At 42.1% G+C, this 27,948-nt stretch overlaps 1 protein-coding gene across 1 annotated transcript; it reads right to left on the bottom strand.

Annotated features, from left to right (window-relative positions):
- Positions 1 to 708: 708 nt before the first annotated feature.
- On the bottom strand, positions 709 to 27,035 carry pnn (pinin, desmosome associated protein). Its single transcript, XM_086003316.1, has 9 exons — positions 26,884 to 27,035; positions 21,764 to 21,835; positions 21,353 to 21,418; positions 12,975 to 13,047; positions 11,085 to 11,179; positions 9,185 to 9,260; positions 7,468 to 7,623; positions 7,247 to 7,385; positions 709 to 2,357 (listed from the first exon to the last, which is right to left on the bottom strand). The coding sequence occupies exons 1-9, from the start codon at positions 26,994 to 26,996 to the stop codon at positions 1,231 to 1,233; spliced, it is 1,917 nt and encodes a 638-aa protein (XP_085859442.1). The 5' UTR covers positions 26,997 to 27,035; the 3' UTR covers positions 709 to 1,230.
- Positions 27,036 to 27,948: the final 913 nt, after the last annotated feature.

The following is a 27,948-nucleotide window of genomic DNA, read 5'->3' as shown; positions in this document are numbered from 1 at the left end:
ATTTCCTACAGCTTGCCTATCTCGCTAACCAAAATGTAATTAATTACAGCAAATGAGTGTAACCTATTATTGCAAAAATAATCACTATGATGAGAAATAATGAACAAAAAGGAACTAGTGAACTAGCAGCACCATTCATTTTGGACAGTTAAGCATGACTCGTTAATACAAATTTCAGTGTTCCAGTAAATAAAGACCACCCCTCGTCACACTCATAGCTGCACTGTGATATGAAAATAAAACATGCATAAACAAAATCCATGAATTTCCCTACAGCATATGCAGGGAGTTTTCCTAGGCCATCTGGTGTCCCTCGCCACTGAAGGCAAAGTCATATTGGGTACAGTTTCACCTCTGATCTGATACAGAATGTCAACAGGTTATCTGACCACGGTCAACAAAGCTGAACTCAGCCGAATCTTAAAGATGTGCACATGGAAACACTTTTATGGAGGGCTGATCAGGAGAGCAATACTGGCTAATTTCCACCCTCTCCAGTCCCGAGACATTGATGCCATTATTACCCTAGCTGAGATTAACCAAATCAGCAGAAGCCACAGATCAAATCTGTGAGCTTCCCGGCCTGTATGCAATTACCCACTCAATGATTGAAGCTGCACGATTAACATCTTGCAAACTATTAATAGTTTGGTGCTTTAGGAGTGAGTTTTTGTTTTATGAATCAAGGACTGTTTTATATACATCAAATTTTGTAGAAAGCATTTTAATAGAAAGACAAACAGTTTTTAACCATTTTAAAATTTACATTTAATTCTACATAAAGGAACTGTATAGTACATATTCAATGACAACCATCTTTACGCTATGAACGAACAATGTTCAGATGACATTTTGCCCCCTGGAATTGCAACTGTACAGAAGAGGTATCATCCATTGGTCGAATACAACAGATTTAAAAACATTGAAAAGGGAGGAAGGCTAATCCTTCTAATAAGCTTAGTACAATATTTTCCATACAACGCCATCTTCAGAAATACACTTTTTAATTGTAATCGGAGAAACATGTGCATACAAAACATTGTAAAAGTACAGGGACTAATGGCAATTTTAAGTCTCATGGTTTTCAAATAAAAGTACTATACAGCAAGCAAGACTTAAGGCGGCTTTATCCCCCAGCTGAAAGAAAACATCCCTCCATCTATCAGGTATGTTGTACATATCAAGCTGTACATAGCCTTCCTAAAGTCATTTTTTTCAGTCTTCTGTGAATTAGTGTTTTTTGTCTTTCCTGTCCAATTTATGATCTCTTTCAGTCCGTGAAGACCTTTTGCCTGAACGACTTTCAGATACAGACCTCTTTCTATCTAACCGTGACCCTTTTTCCCTTGATCCTTTTAAATCTTTGCTACTGGTTTTTGATGACTTACGGTCCTTGTCTGCACTTGAAATACCTCTACGTTTTCGATCTGAGCTCCTCCTACGCTTTCTATCCCTGCTGTGACCCCGACTCCGGCTTCGACTCCGGCTCTCACTACTGCTGCTGCTGCTAGTACTGCTGTCTCTGCTACTACTGCCACTGGTACTGCTAGAACTGGAGCTGCTTCTACTGCTGCTACCACTGCTCGAGCTACTACCACTGCTGCTGCTGCTGGAACTACTACTAGAGCTAGTGCTACTGCTGCTCCGACTCCTACTTTTACTCTTTGTCTTCTCACGACCTCTGCTTTTACTCCTACTGCTACTCTTACTCCTGCTTATGCTTTTCCTCGGTGACACCCTGACCGGTTCTACTTGCAAATCTACAGGCTGAGTATTGACAAGACTTTCTTGTTCCGGCTCATGCCCAACCGAACATTCAAGCTCAGGTTCAGGCCCGGGCTCAGATTCTGGTTTGTGCTCGAGCTCAAGTACGGGCTCGGGTTCAGGTTCTGGCTCGGGTTCAGGTTCCGGCTCTGGCTCCTTACAAACCTCTTCTACTCTCTCCTCCCCCCTACACTCATCTACTTCCTCCACCATAACCTGATCATTCTCTATACTTTGGCTAGCTTCCTTATCATCAACAGGCATACTCTCTGGCTGGCTGTTGCTTTCCCCTTCCTCTACCTCATCTTCCTCAGCCTCCTCTTCCTTCGGTTTCTCTTGCGGTTTCCCTGCATCACTCTTAACTGCACCTACTTCCACTTCCTCTTCTGCTGCCTCCATTTCTACATCATTGTTCTGGTTACCCAATTCCTCCATCTCCTCATGGTGAGCCACCTTACCCTCCTGTTCCTCGTTTTGTTGCTCTTCATTCTGCAACTCTCGCTGTTCTTTTTCCTTCAGTGACTGACGTCTAGGTCTAACTTCCATTCTGTTAATCTGATCTGCAAACTCCAGGCGCCTGTGTTCAAAAATACCTGTAGATTCAAAAATAAACAAACTTGCATACAAAAGTGCACATTCTGAAATACTATGCAGCCCCATTTCCTTAACAAAAAAAATATTAATGGTGGAGCAGGGAGGCACAAAAGAGCAGAGACAAAGGAGAAAGAGAGCATAGTAATGAGATTTTTGACTTATGTAAGCAAACACTACAGCCATTTTTGCACAGCAAGATTCCCCCAAACTGTCCAAGATGGATAACCAGTTAATGTGGTTTATTTGGGTAGGTGAAGAGAATGTTCTCCAGGGTACCAGAACTCCCAGCACTTCATATATAGCTTGTTAACCTGAAATCAGTTTGCTCAAAAAAATTTATAGGATCCAGTGGGCTGAATTAAGTAACTTAAATAAAAGAGCACAGGAGAAAGTGTCATAATTTCAATTCAAATTAACAAATAATTTGAATGGAGCAATTTTAAAACAAGAGTAGCCATGGATCTTCTAACCACTTCAGGTGGACAGACCTTGGTTTAACATCTCATTCAAAAGAACCTGTCCCTCAGGACAACGGAGTACCCCATAGGTTGCACGCTCAAGCTGTGGAATGGGACTAGAACACAGAAGATTCTGATTCAAAGAGAGTGTGCTACCAACTGAGTGATACTTTGTATCATAAGTATTTCATCTACATATTCACCTTAAGTAACCCAAAATTTGTTTTACTATTAAGAAGTGCAACTTCAATTGAGCGGGAGATACTATTAATCAAATTAGTTAACAGCTACTTAATATAGCCATAAAACTAGTAACATCAATATGCATAAAAAGTTAAAATTTAGCTCAGTCTCACAACCACCAAGCTGGTTTTTATATTACAAAGATTAAACTGCAGCAAGTAAAGGTCTTTGTATAAATTAGATTGAGGGATTAAGACCAGGATGCTTCAAAAGGTTACACCAGGTTGAGTCTTCAATATAAAAAGCAGTAAATTCTATTTCCAATATTCAATTTTTACAATATGCTCACCACTTCCTTATAATATAGTTCCTATGGGCCAGTTTGTTTCATAATGAGATGAATACAATTATGAAATGTCCCACACAGCATGAAATGTAACCTTTAAAAACTCAGTGGCCTCAGAAATAGATGGTTACAGAACTTTTGAACCTATTCGTTACAAGAGGGACACAGTAAGTACTATCAGCAGGAGTGCTAGATACACAACCTATTTTCAGTATGTTTTGTTTCTGCCATTATAAAATGCAAAGTTGCAAGTCTTGAGTGTTAAAGCTTGACTGACGTGGCTTTTTTTTTTTTTTTAAAAAAGGTGAGTAGCAATGATTTTATTTCAGCAATACGTGTGACATTTTACCAAGTTACTGCACAATTATAGTTAGGGGTAAGCTAACCTAGTAGATATGGTATTGGACTAGCAACTTAGAGGTTGAGAGTTCAAATCCCATGACAAGTTGTGAAACTGAATTCAATAAAGTAATTTTGTGACTGGCACCAGAAAAAATGACCATGAAAGCTGTTGTAAAAACCAAATTGGTTCCCTAATGCCCTTCAGGGAATATATATAGACCTATAGGAAAGGACAGCATCTATAGGGTTACACAATGCCATACATGCAAGTCCAGTCCGACATTACGCGGTTGACTAAGTTATCAGGGCAACTAGGGCCGGGCAAAAATTCTGGCTTGCATGCGCCACCCACATCCCACGAACAAAAAAAAAACATTCACACCCATTGGATTACCACCAAACTCACAGGAGAAGAAACATGTTCTAACTCACGGTTACAAAATAAATCAATTCACATTCAGAACTAAAAATGCATAAAGAAATAAACCATAAAACACTGCTTCAAAACAAGTTTTTTTTTGAAGAGTGTTTAGCAATAAATGTGTCAGAAAGAAAGCTCTCCATCAATAGAACTATAGTTTACAGCACAGGTGGTTGAGGTCCAGTTCGTATGTCTGCTGCTTTCTGCTTGAGCAATCAAAACTCAATCCTAAAGCCTACATCTTCAACTATGACCTGTGACAACACATCCCATGCCCTAACAAATCTCTCTACAATTTTTTTAACGTTTTGGCTCAATGTTCACTCTTGCTTGTGAGTAACAAGGTCGTGGGTTCAAGTGCCACTCCAGAAACTTGGAACACAATCTAGGCCTACTCTTCAGTGTAGCACTAAGCGAGTGTCGCACTGTTGAAGGTGCCATCTTTCAGATGAGACGTTTAACCGAGACTCCGACTAGCCTCCGGTAGGCATAAAAGATCCTGCAGTACTATTCAAAGAGCAGGAGAGTTTTCCCAGTGACATGACCAACATTTATCCCTCAACCACCACTACTACAAACAGATTATCTGGCGATTTATCTCATTGCTGTTTATTGGACATTGTGGAGCATAAATTGACTGCCGCATCTCACTACATTACAACAGTGACAAAACTTCAGAAGTGCTTCATCACCTGTGGGATGTCCTGTGGCCGTGAAAGGCGCTATATAAACGTAAGTTAGTTTTTTCTTTCCAATCTCTATTCTCACTGAATTTTAACTTGGTAACCCCTAGTCATTGATTCAGACAAAATAATGTTTGCCTGTTCATCGACAAAACCTTTTATAAATTTTAAAAACTATTAAACCTCCTCTTAGCCTTCTCTGCTCTAGTTGAAATAGTTCCAATGTATCAAGTCTCGTCATAAATCTAAGTTTCTCTCTGGAATCAATCTCTTAAATCTGCACTGTACACTACTGCTTTAATGTTCCTTCTATAATTTGGTTCCAAAACTGCACGCAGTTAGCTATGCCCCAAACATGGCCTACATATTTTTAAATGGGCCTCCATTCCACAATTCAATAGCTCAAAGACTGATTAAATGCCAGGAAGGATCTCTTCACAGAAAGCCATCATCCTCTGGAACACAATATTAAACCATACAGTGGATATAGATTTACTGCAGTCCTTTAAAAGGGAAACAGGACATTTTCACTTATATAGAAGATAAATTAGTTAGCTGGGATGAGTACTGGACTGGTTTCCTAGAGCTTTGCTTGATTGCTTAAGGGGGTTAGGAGGAATATCCCAGATTTTTTCCTAAACTGGCAGCCGCCGCCACCCCCCCCCCCCTTTACTTGCTTCTCAGGCGGTTACATGGTTAAGGAATGGGTGTACGGCGTATTTGGTTGCACAGTATAGGAACGGGACGGGCATGGCAATCTTTTTGTATGTACGTTAGGCAACTAAAATGGAGCCAGTTCAAATTAAAGCTAGCTGGAATTCACCTGTTAAAATTAGCCTCTTGCATTATTTGCATCCTCTTTATAAATCAGTTAAAGAACAATGAGTAACATCCTTTGGTTTGGTCCATTTCAGGCTTAAGCAAAATATTAAACAGCAAGTAGAAGACATTATTGGTGGCAAATGGTCCAAAAGTGTGAAAAAATTGGCTGATGGTGAATGGTAACTCAGCTCTGCAATTCTCAGTATCTCAGTCGTCATTCATTGCTAAAACTATTCAGAACAAAGTTGACCCAATTTCTTTGTAAAAGATGGTCACAACTGCCAGAATCTTTAAGTAGTTTTTCCAGCCCAACACTTGAAACTTGGACTGACTTTCAAAGTAGAATTCAATCTCATTCTCATTTGAGTGGGCCATATGACTTTATTAAGTTGTTTTCCATTAAAATAATATGCAATTTCGAACTACAAACCAATACAATTATAAAAATTAATCAATTTTACTGGGTTTGCTGGTACTTGATACAAAAGCAAGTATTGAATTATCAAGAATTCAAGTCCAGGTTCCCTGAAGCACAAGATAAATGCACTCAAATTGAGCTCCTGCACATTGTCTATTAGTCAAGCCACTCCCAAGTTTGGTTTTGTCTTTAATGCAAACATGTCTTTCCCCCCTGATTAACGTAACCCTACAAAGCCCAAGTCTGTCTAGGATTACTACTCTAATATCTAGGGAAGCTGTTCCAGCACACGATAAAATAAAAGATGCTTTATCTCGATGGACAGTCCCTCACTCGCCTCTAGCCACAAAAAACACTCCTTCCCTTCAACCATTCTCCAATTATTAATCAATGGCTACTTATCTCCTCTCGCTCCTTCTAAACTCAAAATACATTACCCGACATTTTCATCGTCTTCCCTATAACCAGTGTTGAAATCACACATCATCTCCTACGGTAACTCACTTTTGAAGAGATGCCTGTACTTTGGTGGCACTTGGCCTTGCACCTGGATATCTCAATTTTTAAAACCCAGCAATCTATATCCTCCACTTGCTGACCTTTCTTTAGAATAACTGCACACTGGTTCACTCTACAGATGAACCAGAAGTCATTCCAGTGACTTACTGTAAAATATAATGAGAACATAGGCCTAGTCTACTCTAGAGTTTAGAAGAATGAGAGGTGATCTCATTGAAACATACAAAATTCTTACAAGGCTTGATAGGGTAGATGCAGGGAGCATGTTTCCCCTGGCTGGGGAGTCTAGGACCAGGGGTCACAGTCTCAGAATAAGGGGTCCGCCATTTAGGACTGAGATGAGAAATTTCTTCACTCAGAGGGTGGTGAATCTTTGGAATTCTCTACCCCAGAGGGCTGCGGAGGTTCAGACGTTGAATATATTCAAGACAGAGATCCGATAGATTTTTGGATGTTAAGGGAATCAAGGGCTATGGGGATAGTGCAGGAAAGTGGAGATGAGGTAGATGATCAGCCATGATCTTATTGAATGGCGGAGCAGGCTCGAGGGGCCGAATGGCCTACTCCTATTTCTTATGCCACTGCTTAACTTAAACTTTCCATCTACCAAGCTATATTTCTTAAATTTTGTAATTGAATCTCAGGCTTGAAACATGGCATCCATTATCTTGTAATTCTACTATAAAAAACACTTACCATTCATCTTCCTTTGGGATTCATCCAAAAGCTTTTGAGTAGCTGGACAATGTTTGCCAGGTATATAGAATAGGTGAGGCCTTGTCTTGGTTCTTATGTATTTGATTATTTTTAAATTATGTTCATTCCATACATCTTGCTGTTTGAGAAAGGAACAAACATTAAAGATCAAGGTACCACAAAATTCATCAACTTCCAATTCAGGCAAAATAAATGCCTACCAACTGGGCCAGTTCCACTTTTTGTTCTAGAAGTCTTAGTTCAGTTTGTTTAGCACGACGTTCCTCAAATAATTCTCTCCTTTCATTTTCTACTTGTTTACGTTCTTCTTCAGCTTGCACTTCAAGCTTCTGCTCTATTTCCTGACGTCTTTTTTGCTGTAAGTTGGAAAAAAATTGCATCAAGACTAAAACAATACAATCCTCACGCTCTGCTCTCGTCATACCAAAAGCTTAAAAAAAATTCAATTCAGAACATTTCTTATGCCACCTGCCCTTTGCCATCCATCAGGAGTTCATCACTGGCTTTCTCCCTCAATGCACTCTTACTGACACCAACATGGAAAAAACATTTGCAGTATTCAACAGGTCTCAACATATCTCAAATTACAAATGACCATTCTACAGTCACTAAACTTAACTGCACTACATATACTAGTTTAATGGATAATCTTCACATAACCTAACGTGACCCGATAATCACTGCTAAAAGACACTGTTGAAAGGGCACAACTAGAGGTAGCCACACGCCTTTCAGTTGTATCAGTCCATAAGCGGCCGATAACTTTCTCAACACTATCATTGTATATATATTTTGCAGCTAAGCAACATTGTCTGAAAAAGGCTTTAGGTTCAATAGTGTGATGGTGCACAGCTTGAACTGAATTTAAAATACAGCAGAATTTCTACAGTGTAGAATGATAAAGGTTTGAATTAGTACGATTCCAGAGGAATCAAGCAAAATCTGTGGAGATAACCAATGGAATGAAGTTATGGATTATATAGTTCTATACAGAATAATTTTAAGTGAACTTACATGTCGTCTTGGACAACGAGCTGCAAACTAAGAAACAATACACTAAATTGAGGTGCATAAAGTGAACTATTATACACCCTAGGGTTACCACTGGACAAAGGAACAATTTTGGCATGACATTTATTCAGCACAATATCAAATGTTTAGTTTTGTTTGAATGGTTGAGAAACACCTGTTAAAGTATTAGCACATTTCCAACACAAATCCAAGACATTTGTATTAATGGATTTGGGGGGACTGGGTGGCATAGTGAGTTACCACACTGTCCTTTCGCCCATAGGATGTGGGTTGAAATCCATCATTGGACAATGTAATGAAAGTGTTAGCTATTAGGCTGGCTGTTATGGTAAATGAGAACATGTTGCGCTAGTGTTCAGGAAATGACCAATGTTAAGCCTCTGAGAATCTTTATATGCCACTAGATCTCTCCCTGTGGGAGAACACCTCCTGACTGCACGGCAAAGACCAGATAACTACTCACATGGGAGCCATTCTGAGGGACAGTTAAAACTCCATTGTTTACACCACTCTTTGTACTTTAATTAATGCTGTTCTGCGCTTCAGTTTTTAAAAATTACAGCAATAAACAAGCATGTAAACAGATGCTCTACATGAAGTTTGCCATTTAAACAAATACACTATGGCAGCATGAACTGGTCAGATGTATGGTTCATGGTAAGCAACGGTCACCCTGGTCCTCAGCAACTCACAGTAAACAGAGTAGCTGCACAGAGCTCCAAAGCCTTTTGTTGTTTCCCTGGAGAGAATGGCACATGACCCTGGAACGGTATGCAGGTGGCACTTTCTAGTTAGCCAGTATTTAAAAGATTGTGTGTTTTTCAGGTCTCTAAACGCCCGATACAATATCCAGACACTGAAGAGCAAAAAGAGAGAAAAAAATACCCTTTCAGTTGCAACATTAGATTCCTGCTTGAATTTCTGCAGAGTACCCATCAACAGGCCAAACATCCGCCGATTCCTATTAAGTAAAACATAGTAATTAGATACTTTGTAACTAGTTGACTTGGCATTGGGCCATCAACTTGATTGTCGAAATAATAGTATGCTGCAAACTAAATCAGTCAAACGTGCTGAGGTTACAAGTTACTGCAAGGGATACAGTACCGTTACCACTGAATGTCCTTTTAGCAACAGTACATCTGATTAACAACATTTTTGGGGTTAACAGTAAATAGCCATTCTTGAGAAACAAAATGTGTTGGCATCTCAATAGCTCAAACAATTAAGCATTTGATTCATGAATCAGGACACAAGTTCAAGCCTCAAAACTAAGTCCCCCACCATGAATTCAGTTCCTATAGTTAAGTAAAATTTTGTTTGGTTACTACTATACACAAACAAGTGTGCAAGAAAAAAAAACATTAAAAAACCAACTATGAGGAAATAGTTTTGTAATAAGAACATAAGAAATAGGAGTAGGCCATACAGTTCCTCGAGCCCGCATTCAATAAGATCATGGCTGATCATCGACCTCAACTCCACTTTCTGCTCGATCTCCATATCCCTGGATTCCCCTAGAGTCCAAAAATCTATCTATCTCAGCCTTGAATATACTCAAAGACTCAGCATTCACAGCCCTCTGGGGCAGAGAATTCCTATGTTATAAGGATGTAACACTTTTAAAAAGTGCAATGTAGACCTAAGTTCAAGCTGAAAGTATGCTACTCATTACTAAATTTTTGCTCATTGAACTTTGTGTATAGCCTACTCCTGCTCCTATTTATGTTCTTATGTATTCAGTTGAAGGATGCTACAACTGCAAAACGTTTCAAGCTACTCTGAACAGTATTCCGGAGGTATAAAGGATATGGCAATCCGACATAAAAAGCAACATGGACATTCAATTAGTAGAATTAGAAACGAAGAATGATGAGGATTGTTTCCATGTTTGCCGCATACCCAGCATAGGCAGGTGACCGTTTATGCAATCCTGCTCATGTGGACAATGGTGCCCTCCCTCCAGCTGATCATTACAGATTAATGCTTACACTAGTATGTTTATAGCTACACAGATAGTGGGTCTTTTTTTGTAGGTTGAGTGGATTTGATCAATACTACTGGAAGAACCAAAAAAGCAAATATTGTTTAAAGAGTGTTTTTAAATAACACATTCAGCAGGCACGCAAAATAAAGTCAAAATTATTACCATAAATCAAGGTCAAATTCCACTGGCAAAGGACCTGGACTGAACGAGTAGAGAAATCCTTCTCTGAAGTCAGTACAGTAACCAACGACCGCTACTGTGTGCTCTTGAAACTACAATACCGAATTAACTGATATTGTTACAATACCCAATTTCAGCCGCAGGAACCAACAATAATATGGTACTGGTGCCTGGGGCTAGAATAATTTATTGTAGCAAGTATACTAGATAACAAGTCAAAAAAATTCCTGTTAATCAAAAGATTAAAAAAACAAATAAAATGTGCAAGAAAAAGATAGAATCTCAAGAGTTGAGAAACAGTCAGTGTTTTAGATAACTACAAAGTACATAGGATCCTCTCCTCGAACTACTGGGCTGTGAATTCAAACGCATGAGCTACAGCTTTTGTTGCATACCAGTCCTGACCAATAAACAAAGATAATTTAACCCTTCTAAAAAAAAATCATTGGTGTAATGATTCCTAACAGCAGTTATACATGCTCCTGTCAATTAAAAAAAACAGCTGAATCCAAGCATCATCTAGTGAATTTCCAAAGCCTTAAAAGAGATTTTTATAATAGAAAAAGTTCCAATAGTTTAATTTTCTAGAATTATTTTGCCTGTGAAATAGAAAGATACCTTTCTTTGCCCTTTTCATCCATTGTTTGATCCTGAATAAGGTCTCGGCGTGTCCTTTCTTTGGAGGTAGCAACAACAGAAGACTGCAACGCTGGCTGTAAATACAGTAGAAGCATTAATTTCACTCCAGTACAAATTTGTTCCTACCTTTTATTGGAAGACGCCAATATAAACTGGAGTACTAGGGTTGCGAAGGGGTGGAAAGTTTCTGGTAAATTTCCGGAAATTTTACCCAAAAAAGCACATGCTAGCATATTTTCTTTTGTATTTTTCATTTTTTTCCTCACAGGCCCTCTCTTAAAATTACTAAGAGATGGAATCTTAATTATTAAGGAATTTCTTAATCAATGTATGTTTATCTTCTTACTTGGCTTGTTTTAATAATTACAAGTTTTGTGTGTGACTGTGAACAAATGTGTCCTGATTGGTTGGATGAGTGATTAGCTCCCTCTATTGGTGATGTAGCGTTGTGCGTACACAATCATGCTTCCATCACATGGAGCATCAGGAAAAATTTACTCACCCTGTTGCAATCGTGCTGATCGACCGCAGTTCGACAAGAGACGAATGCCCTTTATTTCTCTGCATAGAACAATGCCATGTTTACCGTCGGATGTGTGGAAGCATTTTACCCCAGGCATTAAAGATGGAAAGACTGTGTACTTGTGCAAACACTATACAAAGCCATATGTAAAGAATGCCACAAATATGCAGCAGCATTTATCCAAATGCAACAACTTCACTCAAAGTTCACAGCAGTCAGCCCAGAGTTCCTTTGTCCAAGAGCACAGACACGAAGGACAACAGACACACAGGCACATACATTGCTGATGAGCTGAAAGCGGTCATCAACGATCTTGGATCACAAAAGGTCTTTGCAGTAGTTACTGATAATGCTGCGAATATGAAGGCTGCTTGGGCTCAAGTGGAGGAGGCCTACCCTCATATTACGTCTATTGGGTGCGCAGCTCATGGGCTCAACCTGCGCCTCAAAGACATCATGGGTTTGAGAACCATGGAAACACTGTACAAGAGAGCCAAGCAAGTTGTTAAGTATGTCAGGGGAAAACAGGTAGTTGTAGCAACCTACAACTCCAAGCAAACGACAAAGAACAAGAACACCACACTGAAGCTGCCCAGCAACACTAGATGGGGTGGCGTTGTCATAAAGTACAACAGTCCGGGCGAATCTACAACTTATTGAGCCAGATACAGAAGTGTCCACCACACAGCTAGACAGTGACACAGAGGAGGAAATGGACACGTCAGAGCCAGAGAATCAGGAGAAGCAATGATGAGTAGAAGACTCAAAAGGGACAAAATAAGGACAAATTACAGGCTAATTAAGCTGACGCTCTTTTTATTTTATTTTAGATGGGTCTTTTTTGTGGGGGTTCAAAATTATAACCTAAATAAAGTTTTGAAAGCCTGTTTTTATTTGTATGTCTATTTTGATGACAAAGATAATATAAGGGTCAGAGACAAAAACCATCAGTGTGCAAAAAAAACTCAATTCCCATGGAAAGTTTCCTTTTAAAAATTCCCAGAATTTTGCAACCCTATGGAGTACACAGTAATAGATACTAGCCAGTACCTCATCCAGCTGCTCATTCTTTGAGAGTCCGCACGCTACTCAATTATGGAGGCATTACATTGGAGCCTCATCCAGTTCTCGTCTGATGTCCACAATATACTTTCTAGCAAAGATCCCCCTCTAGCCCCAAGTCTACGGAGGCCAACTGTAGTGCCCATTGCTGTTTTTGCAATGAACAGTTAATTTAGTACAATCTGGGAACATCCTGAACTGTTAGGCTGCAGTTTCATATTTGGCAGTGCATTTAGCAACTGAATCAGAAATGAGTGCAACATTTAACTTGAACTATGCAATACCTTTTTTGTATCTTCATCATCCTCTGCGTCGCTGTCTTGACGTGACTCTCTCCTAGACCGACGATCTCCCAGCCTATTAAAAATTGGAACACCGGTCAGATTTCCAAACATAGTCTATTCAGGTACTTGACTGCTGTACTGGGTGCAGCTAAACATTATTACTCCTTCTGAAAGGTGTATTTCCACCCCCCCTTAAATTTGAGGGCAAGATTCTCTATTTAACTCTCAATTTTCTGTTTTTTCTCAGATATACATCAACTATGGTTAGACTGTAGATGTGCAGCACCCAGAGCTCTTCCAAGATTGCTGAAATGGTCACCAGGAGGTGCACAGTAGTGGGAAGCAATTCTTGCTTTGCTTTTTCCCTACTGCAAGGAAAGGGTCTGGCTCCTGTCAAATGCTTTCCCATTTCCAGTGAATGTGTATTGGAACCTATGAGCACAAACCCACATCTTACTATGGTTAAAGGAATGAGTTAGGTCTGAACAGAAGTTTGACGTGGACGTGGTGGGCCTGAATTTGCAAGATCAGAGAGGTTAGAGTGCGCATGCCGACTGTGTTGTTGAGGATTTCAGTAGATTGTACAAGTGAGAGTCCAGCTGAGTAAAAATAGCATTATCTGATTGAAACTTTCAGTTATTTCAGTCATGCAGAACGTGTGTATGCGTGTGTTCTGGAAACTAGGAATGTCCAGAGCAACTACAAGGCGTAGTCGCCAGATGGACTTGCTCAAACTGAAAGTTATTGCATTTAAGAAACTACTGACGATATTCCTAGAGTGCATGGGAAGGCAACAAGGAATGCAGGAATGAGTGCAGAAAACTCCTAGGGGTCGGAAGCTATTCAAGGAGGAGGTTGGTGATCAGCTGGTTGGTTGGTTTTCTTCCTTCTCTTTTATTCCTTTAAGTTGGTAAGTCCTATTGAATAGTGGTGTAATAGTATCATCTACATCGGGGCAGAGGGCCTTCATAACTAATAATAAATTTAATTAATTACATAGATATGGGTGAATAGGTGATGTGTCACTGTTGCGAAATGTGGGAGCTGGTGGACCCCATTGAGGCTCACGGTGATTACATTTGCAATAAGTGTTTGCTGCTAGAGGAACTCAAGCTCCATGTTAGAGAGCTTGAGACCGAGCTTCAGACACTGCGACACATCAGGGAGGGGGAGAAGTTCCTGGACTCTGTTTCAGGAGATGGTCACACCTATGAAGTTAATTACTGCAGATGTAGTCCGTGGTCAGGGACAGGACGGTGTGACTACGAGTGAGGAAGGTACAAGGATCCAGGATGTAGTGTTGAAGGAGACGCAGCCCTTGCTCTTGTCAAGCAGGATCGAGGTTCTTACTCCTGGTGAGGGCGGGAGCGGGGACTGCAGGGAGGATGAGCAACCTGCCCACAGCACCGTGGTACAGGGGGCCATTCAAGTGGAGGGAGTAAAAAGAAATGTTGTAGTGGTAGGGGATAGTATCATTAGGGGGATAGATAGGGTTCTCTGCAGTCAAGAGCGGGAGTCCCGAAGGCTGTGTTGCCTGCCCAGTGCCAGGGTTAAGGACATCTCTTCTGGGCTGGAAAGAAACTTGGAGTGGGAGGAGGATCCAGTTGTCGTGGTCCATGTTGGTACAAATGACGTAGATAGGACAAGGAAGACGGTTCTGTTAAAGGAGTATGAGCAGCTAGGGGTCAAATTAAAAAACAGAACCTCAAGGGTAATAATCTCTGGGTTATTACCCGAACCACGAGCGAATTTGGCTAGGATAAATAAAATTAAAGAGTTAAATGCGTGGCTCAAAGACTGGTGTGGGAGAAATGGGTTTTGCTTCTTGGGACACTGGCACCAGTACTGGGACAGGAGGGAGCTGTTCCGTTGGGACGGACTCCACTTGGCCAGTGCTGGGACTAGAGTCCTGGCGAATCATATAACTAGGGCTGTAGAGAGGGCTTTAAACTAATTAGTTGGGGGGGGGGGGGGGGGGGGGGGAAGAGGAGGTTTCTAGAGAGCAAATAATAGAAATGACAACAGAGAAGGTCATAGACTTAGGTAGCAGTGGGGGAATTTAAAAACAGAACGTGTCAGGAAGGGACAGAAGGTATGGAGTAAAAAGTAAAGTACTAAAAAGGGAAAAAACAGGAACTAAGTGTTACAAAACATATTTGAAAGTTCTTTATCTGAATGCACGTAGCATTCGTAACAAAATGAATGAGTTAACGGCACAAATAACGACATATGGGTATGATCTTGTGGCCATTACAGAAACATGGCTGCAGGGTGACCATGACTGGGAATTAAACATACCAGGTTATTTAACAATCAGGAAGGACAGGCAGGAAGGGACAGGAGGTGGGGTGGCTATATTAATAAAGGAAGGAATCACTATAATAGAGAAATGATATTGGGTCAAAGGAGCAGGATAGTGAAACAGTTTGGGTGGAGATAAGGAATAATAAGGGGAAAAAAACACTAGTGGGTGTAGTCTATAGGCCTCCGAACAGTTGCAACTCTGTTGGGCGGAGTATTAATCAGGAAATAGTTGAGGCTTGTAATAAGGGAACATCTATAATTATGGGGGATTTAAATTAGCATATTAACTGGACAAATCAAATTGGGCAGAGCAGCCTTGAGGATGAGTTCATTGAATGTATTAGGGATGGGTTTCTTGAGCAGTATGTAACTGAACCGACCAGGGGGGCAAGCAGCCTTAGATTTGGTCCTGTGTAATGAGACAGGATTAATTAAAAATGTCCTAGTAAAGGATCCCCTTGGAATGAGTGACCATAACATGGTTGAATTCCATATTCAATTAGAGGGTGAGAAGGTTGGATCTCAAACAAGCGTGCTAAGCTTGAATAAAGGAGACTATGAAGGTATGAGAGCGGAATTGAGTAGAGTGGACTGGGAAAATAGTTTAAAGGGTAAGACGGCACATGATCAGTGGTGTACATTTAAGGAGTTATTTTACAACTTCCAAAAAATATATATTCCACTGAGGAAAAAAGGGTGTAAAAGAAAAGATAGCCATCCGTGGCTAAGTAAAGTAATTAAGGATAGTATCCGACTAAAAACAAGGGGATATAAGGTAGCCAAATCTAGTGGGAGGATGGAAGATTGGGAAGTCTTTAAAAGACAGCAAAAAATAACTAAAAGATTGATTAAGGGAAGACAGATTATGAAAGTAAATTAGCAAAAAATATAAAAATAGACAGCAAAAGTTTCTATAGTTATATAAAAAGAAAAAGGGTGGCTAAAGTAAATGTTGGTCCCTTAGAGGATGAGACCGGGAAATTAATGGTGGGAAACATGGAGATGGCAAAAACGCGGAACAATTATTTTGTATCAGTCTTTACAGTAGAGGACACTAAGAATATCCCAACACTGGACAAACAAGGGGCTCGGGGGGGGGGGGGGGGGCTCGGAACTAAATACGATTAAAATCACTAAGGAAGTGGTACTTGGTAAAATAATGGGACTCAAGGTGGATAAATCCCCTGGACCTGATGGCTTGCATCCTAGGGTCTTGAGGGAAGCGGCGATAGGGATTGTGGATGCATTGGTAATAATTTTCCAAAACTCCCTGGACTCAGCAAAGGTCCCGGCAGATTGGAAAACTGCTAATGTAACACCCTTATTTAAAAACGGTAGTAGGCAGAAGGCTGGAAACTATAGACCTGTTAGCCTAACATCTGTGGTTGGTAAAATTTTAGAGTCCATTAAGGAGACAGTAACGGGACATTTGGATAAACATAATTTAATAGGACAAACTCAGCATGGTTTCATGAAGGGGAAGTCATGTTTGACAAATTTGCTTGAGTTCTTTGAGGAAGTAACATACAGGGTGGATAAAGGGGAACCAGTGGACGTAGTGTATTTAGACTTCCAAAAGGCATTTGACAAGGTGCCACACAAAAGATTATTGCTCAAGATAAAAAATCACGGGATTGGGGGTAATATTCTGGCGTGGGTGGAGGATTGGCTATCTAACAGAAAGCAGAGAGAGTTGGGATAAATGGTTCGTTCTCAGATTGGCAACCAGTAACTAGTGGTGTTCCGCAAGGGTCAGTGCTGGGTCCCCAACTCTTTACAATCTATATTAACGATTTGGAGGAGGGGACCGAGTGTTACATATCAAAGTTTGCAGATGATACAAAGATGGGACGGAAAGTAGTGAGTGAGGAGGACATAAAAAACCTGCAAAGGGACATAGACAGGCTAAGTAAGTGGGCAGAGATTTGGCAGATGGAACACAATACTGGAAAGTGTGAGGTTATGCACTTTGGCAGGAAAAATCATAGAGCAAGTTATTATCTTAATGGCAAGAAACTGGAAAGTACTGTAGTACAAAGGGATCTGGGGGTCCTGGTGCACGAAACTCAAAGTTAGTATGCAGGTGCAGCAAGTGATCAAGAAGGCCAATGGAATGTTGGCTTTTATTGCTAGGGGGATGGAATATAAAAACAGGGAGGTATTGCTGCAGTTGTACAAGGTATTGGTGAGACCGCACCCGGAATACTGCATACAGTTTTGGTGTCCATACTTAAGAAAAGACCTACTTGCTCGCGAGTCAGTACAAAGAAGGTTCACTCGGTTAATCCCGGGGATGAGGGGGTGGTCATGAGGAGAGGTTGAGTAGATTGGGACTCTACTCATTGGAATTCAGAAGAATGAGAGGTGATCTTATTGAAACATATAAGATTGTGAAGGGGCTTGATCGGGTGGATGCGGTAAGGATGTTCCCAATGAAGGGTGAAACTAGAACTAGGGGGCATAATCTTAGAATAAGGGGCTGCTCTTTCAAAACTGAGATGAGGAGAAACTTCTTCACTCAGAGGGTGGCAGGTTTGTGGAATTTGCTGCCCCAGAAAGCTGTGGAAGCTACATCATTAAATAAATTTAAAACAGAAATAGATAGTTTCCTAGAAGTAAAGGGAATTAAGGGTTACGGGGAGCAGGCAGGAAATTGGACATGAGTCTAGGTTCGGAATGGTCATGGCCCTGTGGGTAGTGGAGTGGGCCCAGGGGCCGTGTAGCCTGGTTCTGCTCCTACTGGTGTTCTAATTCTGTGTTAGATTTCAGGAGATGGTTTTATTCCTGTTCCTGGCTGGGGTGGAGATCGCCTTTACAGAAGGCAAGTACTGTAGAAAATATAGGGACAGTGATATCTCCTGGAAGAATTTCGATCGCCTAGATGTGTCGGAGGGGAATTTCGCAGATTTTTTTTCTCCCAAATTTGCCATTGGGTCTTTTATCTGGTTTTTCGCCTCTCCCGAGAGATCACATGGGCTCGGGTGGAGAGTGATAGAAGATTTGAGGTTAGGATCAGATCAGCCATGATCTTATTGAATGGTGGAGCAGGCTCGAGGGGCCGATTGGCCTACTCCTGCTCCTATTTCTTATGTTATGATAAATATGCACAGAGCTGAATACTTATGACAAGGACGACAATTCACAGTAGAAAAATCACGAGGATCCCATGGTACTGTGCAGCAATTGGTCACCTGGGATTTTTTTGGGGGGGGGGGGGTGAGAGGAGCGTTCAGTGTAGGAACACTGATGGTGGGAGATGCAATATTGAGGAATATACAGTCACTTCTGAAACCATTAACTGTGTATTGCTTTCTAGATGCCAGGGTAAGGGACATAACAGAGCAGTTGCAGAACCTCTTGGAAAGAGAAAGGAATCAGTTGTAAGTCATGGTTCATATCGGAACCAATGACTGAGGAGGAAAAAAGGATTCAGTTTCAGTTCCTGCAGAGAACTTCAGGAATTAGGAAGTAGATTAAGCAGGGCCTCAAAAGGTAGTACAGGTTGAGCGTCCAAAATCCAGAGTTCCGGAATCCAGGGCGATTGGTGGCAGGGTCGTCCGGAATCTGTAAAATGTTCCGGAATCTGGAACTCCGGATTTTGGACGCTCAACCTGTACTTCAAAAAGCCATTAACCTTTGTTAAAAATCCCATGAAAAATGCAAGTGACACAATAAAACTTTAGCATTGCGTTTTATCCTCCTTAATCTGCACAACTCCACTAAGTGTTCCCGCCAGGTTGCGGCCACGGTACCATGCCGCCCTGGTGGTCTAGTGTGAGCCATCAGATGCTCTGCAGAGCTCGCAGCGTCCCTCCCCTTTAACAGAAGGGGAGGAGCGGAGAAACGCGTCAGCGCTAAGCGGAGCGGCCCAAGCATTTCCGGACTCGGAATGTGTTTCTGATGTCCGAAGTCCGGAAACGCCTGAGCCCAGGTTGCGATATTGCCGGACTTCGGACATCAGAAACACATTCCGAAGTCCGGAAAAACACGAAAACCGGCTCGGCCTCGGTCCTGAGGTTGCCGGATTCAGGATGCTCAACCTGTAGTCTTAGGACTACTATCAGTGCCATATGCTAACCAGTACAAGAACAGCCATATTGTGGAAGTAAATGGGTGACCAGGGGCATCTTAGAAGCAAAGGCAGATTCTTGGGGCATTGGGATCAGTTCTGGGCAGAATAAGTTGTACCGATAGCACAGCCTACACTCGAGCAGAGCTGGGTCGATATGCTCGTGGAGGGGTTAACTACAGCTTGGGGAAAACTCAAATATGGCTGGGGGGAGTGTAAAAGAAGAAAATAAATAGATTGCTTAGAAGAGAAAATAAGCTTTAGTTGCATAGGGTATGGTAGCATAGTGATTATATTACATGATCCAGAGGCCTGAACTAATAATCCATAGAATGCAAGTTCAAATCATACCATGGCAGTTTGAAAATTTAAGTTCAGTTAAAAAATCTGGAAATAAAGAGCTAGTACCAGTAAAAGTGACCATGAAGCTGTCATTTGTTGTAAAAACCCAACTGGTTCACTAATGTCCTTTAGGGAAGGAAACCAGCTGTCCTTACCCAGTCTGGCCTATATATAACTCCAGTCCTACATCAACGGGTTTGACACAACTGTTCCCTGAAGGGGCCTAGCAAGATACTCAATTGTACAAAGGCAACAAGGGATGGGCAATAAATAGCAGCCTTACTGGCGATGTCCCTATTCCGAGAATATATATATATATTTAATTAAAGTAAGCAAGTAGAAAGGTTAAAACCAACAAGACAAATAATAAAATGAAATCAGGATGTGGAAAGGTCAAAAAAAGGAATCCATGTAAAAATGTGTATGCATTAATAAGAGTATTAAGAAAATTGGGAAACTAGTTTTTCGTTAAAACAGAAAATTATGTAACGGTAACAACCATGGCTACAATGGAATCAGAATGGATAATTAAGGATTCCAGCAGTTGGCGGTGCAGAGCTTCTGTAGCGACCCAGCCTCCAGGAAATGCCTTCTAACAACTGTAGTCCAAACAGCTATATAACGGACATCTGCTTTCAGCATGGTCAAGGGACCTGTGCAAGACAGATTGTGACACGCCAATTTTGATGGTTCAGATGATCAAATGCTGTGCATCGCCAGCCACTTAATCCAAGTAGTCATGCAAGGGGGGTTGGCAAAGCAATACACTTACCACCACTTCCCTGCTCCAGGAGCTACAGTTGATTGCAGGCCAGGGCCCACCCAAACTGCAACAGCTCCCTCCTGTGCTACAAATTCAACTCACAGCTGGGTCCTGGATCTTTAATGTGGACTGAAAAAAGCCTTGTTACAGACCTAAAAGGGATATGCATTTTGGGAGCTTAATCGAGGTACTCCAAGATGGTTTAGTAAAGTCTAAGAGGATCATAGGGAAATGAAGTGAGATTAATAAGTAGTGTATCTGAAGGGCTCAAAATTACACAAAAAAGATCCAAGATCATTTCTTAACGTCTAAACAACGGCTTTAATAACCATATTATACAATAATACACCAATACAAACTGAAAAGCATAGTTAAAAGCAGTGAAACAAAAACATATGCATTTCTCAGGAGTAACTGAAGATTGGTGCCACATGACATTTGTTCACACAAACTCCTGATTTAATCAGTTTATTTGTGTACGTATTGGTTAAGTAAGGTTTGCTGTATTTTGCAACTACAAAGATTCCATAAGGATTGCTGCCGTGGAAATGGGAAAATTCAACTAAAAGTTCGAGCCAAGACACACTGTGCAAAACAGAAGGACCTTCTGTCTGAATTTGCTACATTATAGCTAATCTGATGGCGTTTGCTAACTGAATGAAAACAGACGTTCCGTTCCATTTGCTGATGTGGACATCTCGACCACTCTGATGGGCATAAAATTCACTCAAAAATTAAGACAAGGTATTGCCCAAACAAACTCCTAAGTCAGTGTAACAAGCGGTCATTTTGAACTCCATTGTGTTGGTGCGCCCGCAGACGAGAAAAAAACCACTTCCAATATGACATCAGACTTTAAGCTAAAGATAACATTTTGCAGATGCCACATGACATTCCTACCTGCTGATTGCCCCATCCAAATCTCGCTGTTTAGCTGGGGGTCCACCGCCATCCAAGAGTCCACGCCTAATTAAACAAAACGGCCAAGTCAACGCTTTCAATTTTTCTTTAAAAAACACATGGCAAACCAAAATATTTCAGGTCTCCTAGTATGCATTAAGTGACATACTAAAGCTACAAAGTGTACCGCAAGAGGATCGAAAAGAATTATATACAAAGCTTGAATCTTTCTCCTTCAGACCTGCGGTGCAGTTACAGCGCTTCCTGGTTTCATTTATACACAAATTAAATGCACAACCTTAAACTTTGGGGTGCGGAATGTAGCAAAAGTTTGCACGCCATTGGTAACTCAAACTTTGATAAGAAACTTAAAGCTAAGTAAGGGCACATGTAAAGAATTTCAAATCTTACCTAAGTAATCCAATCCCACGCCCCCTACCTCCACCAGGACCTGTGATGGATAGCCGCCTAGCCTGGCCGGGCCTGTATTTAAAAATAAATTTTAATTAACAAATACTAAAACCAGTCAATAAATCCAGGGTATTATACGGTACAGTGTTCAGGACTATAAATAAATATTCTAGAAGCACGGTCCTTGATCTGCAGCTTAACTGGGATAGTCAGAGTGTGAAAGGCTTAGAGGGTGCAGAATTCTTAAAGTGCATCCAGGAGAGCTTTTTGAGCCAGCATGTAGAAAGTCCTACAAGAGAGGGGGCGGTACTGGACCTAATTCTAGGGAATGTGGCCGGGCAAGTGGTAGAAGTGTTAGTAGGTGAGCACTTTGGTGACAGTGACCATAATTTGGTGATATTTAAGGTAGTCATGGAAAAGGAGAGATGGACTGGAAATAAAGGTTCTAAATTGGGGGAAGGCTGATTTTAATATGATAAGGCAGGATCTGGCCAAAGTGGACTGGGATCAGCTACTTGTAGGAAAATCCACATCGGAGCAATGGGAGTCTTTCAGAAAGGAAATTGAGAGAGTACAATGGCAACATGTTCCCGTAAAGGTCAAGGGTGGGACCAACAAGCCCAGGGAACCTTGGATGTCAAGGGATATACGAGAATGGATTAGGAAAAAAAGGAGGGCTTTTGGCAGATACAAAGGACTAAAGACAGAGGAAGCCCTAGAGGAGTATAAAAAGTGCAGGGGGATACTTAAAAAAATAAATTGAGAAAGCGAGGAGGGGCCATGAAATAACACTGGCGAGCAAAATAAAGGAAAATCCTACGGTGTTTTATAAGTATATTAAGGGCAAGAGGATAACTAGGAAAAGAGTAGGGCCCATTAGGGACCAAAGTGGCAATCTGTGTGTGGAGCCAAAAGATGTAGGTGGGGTTTTAAATGAATTTTTTGCATCTGTGTTCACTATGGAGAAGGACAATGTAGACATAGAAATCAGGCAGGGGGACTGTGATATACTTGAACATATTAGCATCGAGAGGGAGGAGGTACTGGCGGTTTTAGCAGGCTTAAAAGTGGATAAATCCCCAGGCCCGGACGAGATGTATCCCAGGCTGCTGTGTGAGGCAAAGGAGGAGATTGCAGGGGCTCCGACACAAATTTTCAGAACCTCTCTGGCCACAGGGGATGTGCCAGAGGACTGGAGAACAGCTAACGTAGTACCATTATTTAAGAGGGGTAGTAGGGATAAACCAGGGAATTACAGGTCAGTGAGCCTAACATCAGTGGTAGGGAAATAATTGGAAAAAATTCTGAGGGACAGAATTAGTCTCCACTTGGAGAGGCAAGGATTAATCAGGGATAGTCAGCATGGCTTTGTCAAGGGAAGATCATGTCTGACTAATTTGATTGAATTTTGAGAGGGGGTGACTAGGTGTGTGGATGAGGGTAGTGCAGTGGATGTGGTATACATGGATTTCAGGAAGGCTTTCGATAAAAGTCCCGCATAGGAGACTGGTCAAGAAGGTAAGAGCCCATAGGATCCAGGGTGCCTTGGCACATTGGATCCAAAACTGGCTTAGTGGCAGAAGGCAGAGGGTGATGGTCGAAGGTTGTTTTTGTGACTGGAAGCCTGTGTCCAGTGGGGTACCGCAGGGATCGGTGTTGGGTCCCTTGCTGTTTGTGATCTACATTAATGATTTGGATGTGAATGCAAAAGGTATGATCAGTAAGTTCGCAGATGACACGAAAAATGGTGGGGTGGTAAATAGCGAGGAGGGTAGCCTCAGTCTGCAGGACGATATAGATGGGTTGGTCAGATGGGCGGAACAGTGGCAAATGGAATTTAACCCTGAAAAGTGTGAGGTGATGCATTTTGGAGGGACTAACAAGGCAAGGGAATACACAATGAATGGTAAGACCCTAGGAAAGACAGAGGATCAGAGGGATTCTTGGTGTGCATGTACATAGATCCCTGAAGGCAGCAGAACAGGTGGATAAGGTGGTTAAAAAGGCATATGGGATACTTGCCTTCATTAGCCAAGGCATAGAATATAAGAGCAGGGAGGTTATGATGGAGCTGTACAAAATGCTGGTTAGGCCACAGCTGGAATACTGTGTGCAGTTCTGGTCGCCACACTATAGGAAGGATGTGATTGCTTTGGAGAGGGTGCAGAGGAGATTCACCAGGATGTTACCTGGGCTGGAGCGTTTCAGCTATGAAGACTGGACAGGCTGGGGTTGTTTTCCTTGGAGCAGAGAAGACTGAGGGGGGACCTGATTGAGGTGTACAAAATTATGAGGGGCATAGATAGGGTAGAGAGGAACTTTTTCTCTTAGTAGAGGGGTCAATAACCAGGGGGCATAGATTCGGGGCAGGAGGTTTAGAGGGGATTTGAGGAAGAACTTTTTCACCCAGAGGGTGGTTGGAATCTGGAACTCACTGCCTGAAAGGGTGGTAGAGGCAGGAACCCTCACAACATTCAAGAAGCATTTGGATGAGCACTTGAAATGCCATAGCATACAAGGCTATGGACCAAATGCTGGAAAATGGGATTAGATTAGACAGGGCCTGATGGCCGGCGCGGACGCAATGGGCCGAAGGGACTCTTTCTGTGCTGTATAGCTCTATGACTCTATGACTAAGGGAATCTAAGCCAGAGAGTCACTCTTCTTTCCATTAGGAAACAAAGATTTATTTAAAAATATAAAACAGACGCACACTTCTTTATTTCCTAAGAAACAAGAATACAAAAGGTCAACTCTACCAGCATTCCACTGCAAATTAATGCTGAATTCAGCAGGCTGGTACTGTATACAAGGCAACACCAGAGATGAATTTTCCTCAACACCCATTTAAAAATTCTTCAGTCTGGAACATGCCCTGATCGAAGTCACCAATGACATCACGTATGATTGCAATGCATTAGCCCTCTTATCTCTGTGGCCTTCAAAACAGTTGACCATTTCACCCTCCTCCATCGCTGTTCCACAATTCACCTTCACTACTTCCTTTTCTTGCCTCATCCCGACTGCCTTCAGTAGCAGTAGGATTGCAATGGGCTCTCCTCCCAGCCCTGAATGGTCACTTCCAACATTGCTCCCTCTCACAATTCTCATTTATGATGCTTCTCAACATTATCCGAAAGGATGAGGTCAGCTCTCATATGAATGCCACGGCACATCTTTACCGCTCCACCACCAGACTTCATGATCACCATTTGCTGCCTGACCATCTGTCTAGTAAAGTTATGGACAAGCCAGCAGGCTGAGCTAAATGCTGGCAAATAAGCCACCTGGGTCAGTTTTTTTTCCCCCAGAATCTCTTGTCCCCATCGAGCTCATCATTTTAATTAGCTGCTCGCTCAAGCTGAACCTGGTGTGTCAAATGGGTCAGAGTTGCACCTTTCGTCATTCCTCCCAAGTTCTCCCTTCCTTGTTTGGCATTCATTTATACCCCATTTTTACCACCACCTGTGAAGCATCTTGGGACATTCTAAGTGCAAGTTGTTGATCTTGAACTGAGCCTCAAAACCCACATCCAGTCAAGCAACAAGGCTGCTTATTCTTACCTCAAAACATCACTGCCTCGATACGATGCCCTCCTGCTACTGAAAACCTCATGCATGCTTTTGTCACTGATTGGCTTGACTTTGTCAACTCCTCCTAGCTGGTCACCCAAGGTCCACAACTACGTAAATATTAACTCATCGACAACTCCACTACATGCACACCATCTACTATTAAGGCCTGCGCATCCATAACCCAGTCCTCACTGCTCTACAACACAATCTACAACCCAGCATACTGATGTCAAAAAGCTCATCCAAATACTTGCATTTGTATATATCACCTTTAACACAGAAAAATATCCCAAAGCACTTCAAAGGTGCAAGGAAAAATATTTCAAGGAGCTCAGGTGAAGTCAAATTACTTGAAGTTCAAGCAATGCATCTGAGCCCCAAGATTGGTTAAACACTGAAAAACATATCTGAAACCAGTCCATAGTTATGGACCGTGGGAGGGTATTCAGCAATTTTCCCCTTCCAAGACAAATTTTAAGACTGACAAGTGATTAAAGCACAATTTGATTTTGTATCATTCTGCAAGTATATTACAATTTTTTTTAAACAGTGCAACTAAAAGCTGAATTACAGCAATGAATTTACTGAAAGAGCATTAACGTAAGAGTGCTGTCTTGATGCACAGTAAAAATATTACAATGCTTTCTGCAAAAAACCACAAAAATTACTGATCAAATTTCTCTTTGGCCCTGTTTAATCAAACTAAATATAAACCCTTATTTGTTAAAATGTCCTAGCTTAAATATCATTCTGCTGAAATTTGTTAAGTAATTCTGAATCCACCTCAATTACTGAAATATACAAAAGTTCTGACGAAGGGTCATCGACCTGAAACGTTAACTCTGTTTCTCTCTCCACAGATGCTACTTGACCTGCTGAGTGTTTCCAGCATTTTCTATTTCTATTTCAATTATTGAAATTCTTTTTTTCTCCCCACGAATTGATTGTATGGTGGTGGTTGGAGGGGGGGGGGGGGGACGGCAGGTGGGAACAGAAACGCGGGGGTCTGTCAGTAAGGACAAAAAAGATTTCCCATGCGTGTTTGAATGAAAGCGGACCCGCTTTGTCTGCGACAACCATTAAAATAGTGTGATTGGAATACATGTCACTGAATGCAGTCGGTCTTTTTTGCTAAATACAAGGTTTGAGTGGCCCCGCGCGGGACTGAGACGATCTTGGCCCTTCTTGCACTGGCTAATCACGCGGTTAAACCGCACCGTGGAGCCCTTTCTCGCGGGGGACGGGGGTCGCTGGGCCCAGGCAGCCAACAGCGAGCCTGAGGGACGCCGTCACATGTGCGCCTGTGTGTGGCGGATCCCGACCGGGTTATTGGTGAGCGGATGGGCCCAGGGCCCGGCTCCCTCTCCTCTCCCGCGGCTTCGACACCTCCCCGCCCCGTAAAAACCAGCAGCAGCCGCGGGCGGGATTCTCACAGGTGGCGGACCCGGGGGCAAAAGCCGCCGCCAGGCGGGGAGAAGACTCCGTCCCTCCCCCCACCTTCCAAAGAGGCCGAGCCACAGGCGCCGTGCGCGGAGGTGCGGTTACCTGAGGTCGTTAGGGTCCCGGCCCGTCAATTTCCGAATGTTCTCATCCACATTCTTCAAACTTTCCTTCGCTTTCTCCAGTTGATCCTGCAAACTTCTCACCGCCACCGCCATCTTTCCTCTCGCCACCGAGGACTCTGGGAACAGGCCGGGCTCCGCCTCCCTCGCAGTCACCTGACCGCGCCTGGCGTCAGCATGATAGGCAGTGCAATTCGCCAATCACAAGCGCTCAGCACCTGGACAACGGCCAATCACAGGTGCTCAGCTCCTGGACAACGGCTAATCAGGCGCTCAGCTCCTGGATAACGACCAATCAGTTGATCGTATAAAAAAGGGTGCAGGAATGGGGAATTATTAACATATATAAAATAGGTTGAGATATTGAGTTTGATTGACAAGAAGTGTGTAGACGATGCAATCAGCGGGCATAAGAGTTATAAGTGTTAGTTTAACATGGGAGTTTTATGTTAAGCACAATTCCTTGGACAGATCAATATAAGAGCGATCTTAGGGTTCACATAGAATTTCTGCTGTGGTTGAATCTGTATTTGACTATTTGACAAAAATAGATGTACAGCACTGGGAGAGGGGAGACAGGCAGGGTAGAATTACGGTGACGTTTGCTCAAAATGTGTGGGATGGCGCTGGAATCAGAACCAAATCAATCCTTTGTGGCAGACTTGATAATCCAATACCTAAGACAGACAAGCCTGCAGCACTCCAGGGTTAATGATGGATTGTATTAATGATGGATTAGTCAGCCTGGCTTATTAATGCAACCTGGAAAGGTGGACTTCATTGGGTGTTGGGAATCTTCCAGTCGGCTCCATAACATTTTGGCCATAAAGCCCTATGGGTAGGGTGGTCTACCAGCAAGAAGTTTAACAGTGATCTAATCTTGTTATCGGCATGTTTTTAACTGGTTAATCTCCAGCAGTAGCCTGTTGATATTTCTTGAGACTTGGCTCTTTGAAACTAGGTAAATGGGATGTTTCCCAAAGGAGTAAGAGTTTCCACTTTTTGGGCAAACAAAAACCCTGAAGGTGATTGTATACTTTTCAGTAGT

This window comes from Somniosus microcephalus, chromosome 12, assembly GCF_052327205.1.
Source record: "Somniosus microcephalus isolate GS21.2 chromosome 12, FLI_Smic_1.0, whole genome shotgun sequence".
Classification (NCBI taxonomy): Eukaryota; Metazoa; Chordata; class Chondrichthyes; order Squaliformes; family Somniosidae; genus Somniosus; species Somniosus microcephalus.
Note: the sequence above shows the minus strand (reverse complement) of the source record. Positions and strands in the feature narration are given on the sequence as shown.